This window comes from Anopheles gambiae, chromosome 3 (assembly GCF_943734735.2).
Source record: "Anopheles gambiae chromosome 3, idAnoGambNW_F1_1, whole genome shotgun sequence".
Classification (NCBI taxonomy): domain Eukaryota; kingdom Metazoa; phylum Arthropoda; class Insecta; order Diptera; family Culicidae; genus Anopheles; species Anopheles gambiae.
In genome coordinates, this window is record NC_064602.1 from 11,730,010 (window position 1) to 11,740,077 (window position 10,068).

At 43.7% G+C, this 10,068-nt stretch overlaps 1 protein-coding gene across 3 annotated transcripts in view; it reads left to right on the forward strand.

The window, feature by feature from the left end:
• Positions 1-967: 967 nt before the first annotated feature.
• Positions 968-10,068, forward strand: part of LOC1277441 (paxillin) — a 70,161-nt gene continuing 61,060 nt past the window's right edge. Inside the window, exon 1 of one of the 3 annotated variants that reach the window (XM_061662067.1) lies at positions 968-1,389. In XM_061662067.1, the coding sequence (XP_061518051.1) occupies positions 1,377-1,389 (13 nt within the window). In that variant the 5' untranslated portion in view covers positions 968-1,376. Of the gene's footprint in view, positions 1,390-6,602; positions 6,619-10,068 lie in introns of those variants that run through there. The other 2 variants (XM_061662073.1, XM_061662056.1) reach the window with 2 other exon arrangements.

A 10,068-nucleotide genomic window follows, 5' to 3' on the forward strand; every position in this document is an offset into this window, starting at 1 on the left:
GAGTCGTGCTGAATCTTCCGGAATCGTCGTCCGGAGTTCAGAGTCGTCGGGAGTCGTTGGGAGTCGTCCGGAGTCGTTGGGAGTCAGAGTCATCCGGAGTCATTTGGAGTCATTCGGATTCGTCCGGAGTCGTTCGAAGTCGTCCGGAGTCGCCCGGAGTCGTCCAGAGTGGCCCGGAGTCGTCCAGAGTGGTCCGAAGTCGTTCAGAGTTGGAGCCGTCCGGAGTTTTTGGGAGTCGCAGTCACCCGGAGTCGTTCGGAGTCGGAGTCGTCCAGAGTCGTCCGGAATCGTACAGAGTCCGAGTCGTCCGGAGTTGGAGGGAGTCTGAATCGTTTCGAATTGTTCGGAGTTGGAGTGGTCCGGAGTCGTCCGGAGTCGTCCAGAGTCGTCCGGAGTCGTCCAGAGAGGTTCGGAGTCGTTCGGAGTCAAAGTCATCCGAAGTCGTCCGAAGTCGTCCGAAGTCGTCCTTAGTCGTTTAGAGTTGTTCGGAGTTCGAGTTGTGCGGAGTCATTCGGAGTTGTCCAGAGTCGTCCGGAGTCGTCCAGAGAGGTACGGAATCGTTCAGAGTTGGGGTCGTCCGGAGTTTTTGGGAGTCGGGGTCATCCGGAGTCGTTCGGAGTCGTCCGGAGTCGTTTGGAGTCGGAGCCGTTTGGAGTCGAAGTCGTCCGAAGTCGTGCAGAGTCGGAGTCGTCCGGAGTCGTTGAGAGTCGGACTAACACTGGTCGGATCGGAGTTGCAGGTGCGCTCCCTAAGAGCACATCACTAATCCGAATCATGCCCATGTTTTACATTTTTATCATTTCCAATGCGCTTTATCGCTCTTCGAGGATTAACAATGGATTTTCAAACGTAATTAAAGGATTTCATCAATTTTTTAAACAATTTTTTTCAAGCCAAGAATAAAATAAATTTATAAAGTAAACTACAACTGTCATAAAAATGACCGCACGTGCTGCCACGGTGCACTTTTGTTATCAATCGAGAAACGTCAAACACCACAAACAAAGTGAAATTGTTGTTTTTCTGTGAAATTTGGTGGTGCAAGGAAAGTTGTTTCCCGAAGACAACTTTTAACAAACGCGAAAAACAAACTTGTGCAGTGCAAAAGTACCATTAACTAACTAGCTAAGTAAATCGTGACGCGTTGGTGGTGTTTTTACTTGTCTCTGTAATTGTGCTAAAACCATATTGTGCTTGTGATTGTGTGGTTGCCTACAAACTGTCCGAAATCTCGTGCTTCTCCACCCGGACGACTGCAGTTCAATTCATTCCCAAGCCTCCCCCTCTCCAAAACCCGGACAGCAAGGAGGAAGAGGTGGTAAAGCCGGTCTTGTGCAGAGCATTCGCCAACAGCTTACACCCGTCCCGACACGACGATGGACGATCTCGGTGAGTCATAGCTTTTAAGGAGAATCTCTGTCTGCTCCCTCAGCCCATCTACAAACGTGACTGAATGCTCCAACCATCTTCCGGAAATGACTCTGTCCTCTGCACAATTGCACTGTGCGTGTTTTTTATGAGTCTCCTTGAGTCCTCCCTTTGCAGCCAGCCTTACAAGACGTTACCTGGGGAGCTGCATGGCATGCTGTGTGATGGAAGTTTGAGTGTTATCAAACAAGCCGATAATTCGTCTAGTTCGGGCGGAGAGAGAGAAAGGACTTTCCTATTCGGGATCTAGCCTGAGGAAATCCAGATCCATAGGCCGGTCCACCATAAGACCCACGGACGACCTCCGCCGTTTCGCCTTTCCACCTGACGCGGGCGGTAGGCTCGTTCGGACAAATGCCGTATGCCAAAAATGGAAACCTTCAAAACCGGACCGTACACAGAGATGAAGCTGCTGCTGTACGCCATATATGGCATCTATCATGGCAGCCTGCCCCCCCAGCGGGTGGTATCGCGGTGGCTGGTTCAAACGGTCGGCCCGGCCGACACGAAGGCAATTGCAAACCGTGATTGATGAAAGCTCCCGGAAGAAGGCGAAAGGGAGAGGGAACGTTGGTGGTGGGTCCTCCGAGCGGCACGTTGTCTTCAATTTTTGACCGAAGGCCGGAACCGCCGGTGTACACAGAAACACGTTCGTGGGTATCTATTTGATTGGCATACATGCTTTTCCTCTGCCTCTGTGGCTTGGTGTGGTGCCTTTTTGGGCAGCTTTGAAGTTATGTTTCAAGGTTGGTTTCGGTTGCAGGCATTTAACTCGGCGTTTATGCTGGCGTTCAAGAGCCGAATATGGTGTGTGTGTAACAGACACACAAAAAAAAACATAATTGTCCTAATGGAACGCGATCGTTTCATTCGTTACGAATCGTGCGCAATGAAAGAAAAGCTTTCCTTGTCCGATGCCCGTACACCGTTTGTGTGTTGTTATGTCAAATGCTTGAGTTTTATTTTTAGCCTACTCACAGTAAGAAAGCCAACACCGCGCCATTCGTGCCTTATCCTTCGTTCGCTGATCGTTCGCACCAATCCTTGACATCGAACTTAGCAGGCGCGTTTTTGGTGACCGGGGGGGCTTTCGTCTGTTTTTTTGTTCCTATTAACGGGGAGACACGATCGCTGTGTGTTGCGCTAAAGTTCACGATTTGTGGTTTTTGTTTGACGCGCTGTGATGATCGATTGATGTATGGGAAGAGAAGGACGCACTGTTTTGCATTGAGAATAACAGCGGTAGGGAAATTCATCTACTCTACTACATTCATATTGATACTAAACCAAACTCAAGCGACATGACTAATGCAAACACTTGCATCTCGAGTAAACGGTTTGGAACGCTACAATGCGTGATGTACCATTCAAGCATCTTTCCCGACCTAATCTCTAGCAGTGTAACGGCTGAAGTGGTTTGAATTTGTTGAAGGTTACTCATTTGTTTTTTGGAAAGATGAAGGTTGACTTTAAAAGTGAACATCTCATCATGCGGGTTAAGCGGAGTCTTATGCACTCTCGGTACAGGATCTTCATTTTGTCTTTATTTTTCGATTGATGCTTGAATGAGTGGTTTTGCTTCGATTGACGATCGAGTGTAGTGATGGGAAAAATGAAGATTCTGTCGGAATCGATTCCGGCTAGCTCTGAAGCTTTCTGGAATCGATTCCAGATAGTAGGTCCGGAATCGATTCCGGAATCGGCTCCGGAATTGGTTCCAGAATTTGGCTCCCGAATTTGGCTCCAGATTTGGCTCCGGAATCAGAATCCGCTTCGGAATCGGAATCGGTTCAGGAATTGGCTCCGGCATCAAAATCGGCTCCGACATCGGAATTGACTCCGAAATCAGAATTGGCTTCGAAACGGAGTCGGTTTCGGCATCTTCATAGGAATACGCGTTTGGCTCCAATGATGCTCCTTGTTGATAGCAGCACTTGTAGAAATCAAAGAATCTTAATTTACTTATAAATGATCTATTCAGATGGAGATTCCCGGACTTATTTCGCTTTCCACACTTCTTAATTCAATTCAAACCATTCCATTTCTGGAGTCAAGCCTGTTTCCGTTACCGGAGCAAATTGCGATTCCCAGGTCGATTCCGATTTTGATTCCAGAGCCGATTCCGATCCTGGAATCGATTCCGGATCTCATCCTGGAATCGATTCCGGAGTCGACTCCACAATCGCCTCTGGAACCAACTCCGGAATCCATATGACCTTTTGAAATTGGGTGTATGACCATTTTGTCCCATAGCGAGACCATTCTACCCCTCACAATACATTTTCATAACTTTCAATGTTGATTTTAAAATTTCATGTTTTTAATTTTTATTTGTTATTCATGCGTTTACTTGTGATTGTTTGTCATGAATAAGATGTTGAAGGATCGATTGCCGTCCTAATATCAGTGTAGAGTGGTGTACCCTATGGGATACAGAGCAAAATCCTTAACAGTGCCATTTTGCCCCGCTTTCCTTTACCAATAAGTAAAACCTATATAGCGCATAGGCAAATTATTAATATAGCTATGGTCCAACAGTCCATAGACAATTTTATTGACAATTTATTGACTATTTATCATAATTTTTAGAATCACAAGTTTACAAAAATATCCAAAAATATATGAAAACGGCGAAAAAGTTGTGAGAACATTAGCATTAAACTTAAAATCTCAAGGTATAAATACATTATTTGCTTGGTTTTCTAAACAAAATGTAAAAAAAGTGAGTAAATAATTAAGCAATTTTGATTATTTATGTATTTTGTATGACAAGTGTAAATTTTTGTCTACACTCTCTTAGCACCATTGACTAAAAAAGACAACAATAAACAATGATTTTAAAACCGGGTAACGTTTTACTAAACATCTCCCTGCAAACTCTGAACCGCCCTTCTGCCGCCTGTCTCCTTGGCGCCGTTCGTTTACTCCCCAAACCATCTTCACTCGGCAAGCTGCCAAAAGATCGTCCAAAACCATCCATCCATCCCACCCAACATTCTCATATGTGTCCCACCCCCCGATACCCAACCCACTGGCCAACGAGCTTTCCCCCTCCCCCCACTCAACGGCATTCCACTAACGCAAACGCGCTGCATCTTCTAATGATGATTTAGACGTGATGCCCCGATGTGTGCTCTTCAGTTAGTCTACCATGCCCTAAAAATATACTTACTGTCACGACGCGGTGAAGATAATGCACACACACACACACAGGAGTGTATTGGTGTGTGCTGGATTTGGGCATGTTTCTTTCCCCACTGCACCCATCTCGATCGGTCCGCGTCGATAATGCATTTTCGAGAGGAAAGAAAGCCCTCGTGCCTTGTTTTTTTGCGTGATCGTTGTTACTTTTCATTCTAAAAGAACAGACACAACAGAACAATCTCTTGAGAATGAAGCGTCTGTGTTTGAGGGATGGCGCTTCACGCACACTTCCAAAGACAAATGGGTTCATTGATGCAGTCTACTTTCTTCGTCTCTACCCTTTTCAGTGATGGGAGAGATGAAGTTTTAGTCGGAATCGATTCCGGTTAGCTCCGACGATTTCTGGAATCGATTCCGGATAGTAGGTCCGGCATCAGTTTCTGGAATTGATTCCAGAATTGATTCCGGAATATGCCCCGGAATCAAAATCGGCTCCGTAATTGGAACTGGAATCGGCTCCGGAATCAGAATCAGCTCCAGAATCGGAATCGGCTCCTGAATTGGAATCGGTTTAGGTGATTGCTCGAATGCGCCAAAAGAGCAAGTGAGCAGGTATCATTTTCGGATCACCATTCTTCTCTCTTCAGATAGCAGATCAGACATATGAGACAGATCAGACTTACATGTGTGTGATTCTTTATACCAAAGCGAGAAAGCCTGGTGACATCGTGATTCCTGTAATGTTTTGGGTTCATTTTCACCGTTTTCCATACATTTTTGTGTAGTTTCCTCATAATGTTGTTATGGTCCTATTGGACATCAATACAATCCAATTTTTAAAAGATGTGGATAACGCTCAATAAATCGTGAGAACGAGCTAAAAAACTATGGGAAACATCCAAAAATTGTTGGGAAACAACCAAAAAACCTTGGTAGAGGCCTGAGATGTTCTCATTTCTCTTTGACTGCAGATTTGGCATTAACTGACAAGTTTTTCAGAGAACGAACGATTGAATGATTGATCCAATCAAATGATCCGGATCACCTTTATGAATGAACCAAAGCTGAGGTGATCTTCAAAAGGATCCGTTTTTAACACCACTAGTGGCGCCATCTCCATAAGAATAGGCATTTGGGCATTTGACTAACTCTCACTCCGGAGCTCATTCCAATTCTGGAGTCTGAATTCTGATTCCGTTTCCGGGGCAAATTACGATTCTCAGGCCGTTTCCGATTCCGGAATCGGCTCCGGAGTTGACTCCGCAATAGGCTCCTGAGTCAACTCTGGAATCGGTTTCAGAATCGGAATCGATTCTAGCATCGGGATCGGCTCCAGAATCAATTCCGAATACGGCATCGGAATCGGGTAGGTCCAATTCCGAGCTCCCACCACTAACCCTTTTCCCTTCGATGAGTGATCTATGCGCTCTCATCTATGATGGCTGTGCGTCTCCTTATCCGATTTGAGCAACAGAAACATGTGAGCGGAACAACTTTACTTCCGTCCCGTGTTGGTGGCACACAGAGAGAGAGAGAGAGATCGTGTGTGTGTTGGTGTTTTGTGCACGATCGTGCGGTGGGGTCGTTTCACGACGTCACGATCTATGTGGTGTGGTGGCAGTGCCGCCGAGATCACAACCCGCCAGTGCTCGAAGAAGGGCTCTTTTCGGCTGGTTCCTGTACAGTTTTCTTCCCCCCACGATGGCCGATTAGTTTGTGTTGCGAGCGCGATCGGGCCGGTTTGCTTTTGTTGTTGTCGTCTGTGTCGTCGCGGTTTTGGGTTTGCCGTTTTTCGAGCCGAAAAGAAACGCCAAAAGCGCGCGCGTGTGAAACTCAGATTTAATTGCGGTGTGTGCACTGTTTGCGCGAGTGATTAATTGCTTTGCAATAATTGAATTTACGACGCCGATTGCCGTTTTTGAAAATAAAACACACATGACGGTGCGATCGCGCGCAAAGTGCAGCCAGTGTGCGCGGCGACAGTGAAGATCGGGGTTGTGCATTGATCGCGCGACCGCGCGGGTTGGCTTTGTTTATGCAGCATGGGTGTGTGTGTTTGTTTGTTGTTTTTTCTTTATTCACTTTCTTTTCATTGAATTGTATGATGTTTACATTATGCTCGCTCGTTGTGTCGGTCGGTCTAAAGAGAGGGTGTGTGTGTGTGAGAGTGTGTTTTGTGCAGCGTGAAACTGAAAGCGCAAAGGCGCGATTGTACAAGTGAATATAGTGTCCGCGTGATTATGTGCTGCGCTCATCGAATATACCCTTTCTGTTCACACCATCCAGCCATTACTTAACTGTAAGTCAACAAGTGTTTGTGTCCGTAACAAGTGTGTTTGACACCTTTTCGTGCACGTGTAGTAAGGTCGTCTTCCGAACCGGTGTTATTTAACATGTTGAACGCCGTCCCAAGATTAAATGTTTGGCACAGGCACACCCTTAATTCGAGGTTAAAGTTTCCTGCCGTTCTGCAATTAACACCCTCGTGTTATCGTTGTTCAGGTTGCAGTGGGTTGTATGTACGAGAAATACTTAATCAACTGAAAACTGTAAAATTTTGTGTCCAAAAAAAGGGGTTTCCCGAGAAGGAAGTTAATTATCATTACAGTTAGTTACTTGTGATTAGGGAGGAATTTCTAAGCCGATTTGTTGCCGTTGGCGTAATTTTATTTTGGGGCGATGAGTTAAATAATTAAAGCCAAATCTATTTGTTGGGTGGTTGAACGTTTGGGGCTCTTACTTCGGTTTGCCTACATCTCAACCAATATGTTTGAAATTGCCTGATATCTTCAATTAATTTAGTTATCACTTAACGCACAATCACAATCAGAGGATAATATAGCAAATATTTAAAAAATCTTTATACTAAATACATTGTAGAACTTTCATTTAAAAGGTAAATTGAGAAGATCAAACAGCAGTACATAGCAATATCACAACAATATACCACTAAAGATCTCACAGCTGTTTTTCCCAGCACCCCAACATTGTTCTTCCCAGCTTGGGGATTGCGTGAAGAGGATGAGCAGTATTCGACAGGCCCTTTTTTATTTATTTTTATAGAGACTTTTCGACTCTTCAACACTTTGAGTGACATCGCTATCATATTGGATAGCCAGGGATAACTGACTTTAAATCTTAATATGTTGTAACAGATAGAGCGTATTATCATGAAGTTTTTGCAAAAAGATCAACAAAATGTTTTCGTATTTTGTCCCAAACTGGGACCATATGGCCCTTGATAATAGCATTTGCTTATTTTTTTCTATTTATAGTGTCGAATATCACGTTTTTCAGCAAAAATATTGTCGAAATGTAGTTATGTTTGATCAATTTTCGTACTATTATTCCCCTAATTACTCGTGTCATACATTTCTTGATGGAAATTCGGTTGTTTCCGACTTTTCAGCGGTTTCTAACTTAAAGCAAATGAATTTTTTAAATTTAATAATTGTTGCATGAATTTTTACCAATTTGACATATGACAACAGTCAAAATTAAAAATTTGCTTAACTCGAGTGTCGCGTAACTCGGGGAAAGACTGTAACCAATATTTTTGATATGGAAATACTTATGAATTATGGATTGTGAGGTGAGATAAGATTTTAAGGTTCTTTAATTATTAAAAAAATATATATATTTCTGAAGAACGGCTTGGCCGTATTGCTTAAAATAATTTAAAAATATTTCAAGTATATTTGGATAATAGCCTAAATACTGACAAGAGCGTCATGTTTTACGAATTTGTTTAAAACCTTGTATTAAAAATAAATAAATTTAAGAGTCAATTAAATATTACATGCCATTTGTTAGGGATTTTGGTGTTAACGGTGGTCATCAGTTTTAATTTATAAACTTTTGAAACAGATTTCTTTTGAACAATTTAAAGATTCACTGAGCAATTATGAAACAATTTATTCTTGACCCAACCCTTTATTCCCTCCAAACAAACCCAGAAAATGGGCCAACCATATGGTGCGTTGGTGCGCCATGAAACGACATCTAGAATATAGCATTGCACAATAATACATACTGTTGCTGCTGTGTCGTGGGGAGTTTCGCGTCCTAGATTCGTGCTACTGCACCAGCAGCCTGTCCCAGTAAACCTTCCCTCCCGAATGGCGTTCACTGTCTTTACCGTTTATTCTCCATCACACTTCGCTTCCGGCCATGATCGACCGACCCGCATGCTGTGTGGTGTATATGTTTACGTTCGCTTCAATCGAAAGGAAGATAACGTCCCGCGTCGCGTCGTGTGTCTCAAAAGCAAAAAGAAAGTGTTCCGGAACTGATCGCAAGTTTTTCGCAACATGCCGCCGACCGGCCCGTGCGGGAGAAGGACACATTGCAACGTTGCATAATTGCGATAATGCTTACCGCTGAGGGTCGGCACGACCGTGGCGCCAGCCACCGATAAAGGCTGCATTGTGAAAGGTCATGGTACTTACTGCTTTGGGGAGGAATGGTCAGCTTGCGGTAAGATTTTGCCACCTTTCCCGTGGTTTCCAGCGTTCACACAGGTGTGTGATACCTGGCAAAAGGAGGTCGATGAAGATGTCCTTGCTATCGTTTAACAACAAATTATAAGAAACACCGAGTCGCGTCACCACAAAGCGTTTGAGCTCGGTGGGAAGAAGGTGGTGTGTGTGTGTGTGTGTGTGTGTGTGTGTGTGTGTGTGTGTGTGTGTGTGTGTGTGTGTTTAGCTGCCGAAAGAGGTGAGGAGTAAGAGGCTCGATCCCTGTAAATCGCTGACCATATTTGGTCGCTGCCGTCTCAAGAGCGATCAAATTATGGTCTGCCTAAAGGGACTTCGTGGCTGTGTAGCGCGCGGTGGATGGCGAATGCGATTGGAAAGGAAGGAGCGATATTTTTGTTTCAGGAAGTGTAAGCATCAATGCTCACTCTTATTGAACCTGTGGAATGGTTCCTACCGCTGGTGCAGTTGTATGCGATTTTTTGGCTTAAAAAATGCAAAAATTGTATGGTCGCAAAATTTAATTGCGTATCATTAAAGTAATGAGCGTGGAATGGAAGAACCAGAAGGAGTCAATGTCAATGGCAGGGACGTACAAATGCGGTGAATCCATTCAAAGTATCAGCCTTGCTTTCTTCCAATTTTTATAGTAACATTTTTAACTCCATTTTATTTAAAGTCTACTGCATAAACTACGTTAAATTACAAATTTTCTGTTACTTTTGAAGTCTTACCAAAAATAATTGAATTGAATACTTGCATACTGTTCTAGCATACCTCGGTTATCGCGGATACGCCAAAATGTAACTTATTGTACATTGTGCGAATTCTACAAATTCAATTACACTGTCTTATTTTCTTTGCTTTTTTTATTTGATTTCCAGCATTATTGTTCTCATTCTACGGGTTTGATGAAAAATTATTGCTAAGTATTACGTTTCACCAAATATCGGAAATACTAAATGATGCATTCATGATTCATTAATCCTTTTTTCGGCCAAGCCGTGTTCCTCCTGAATAA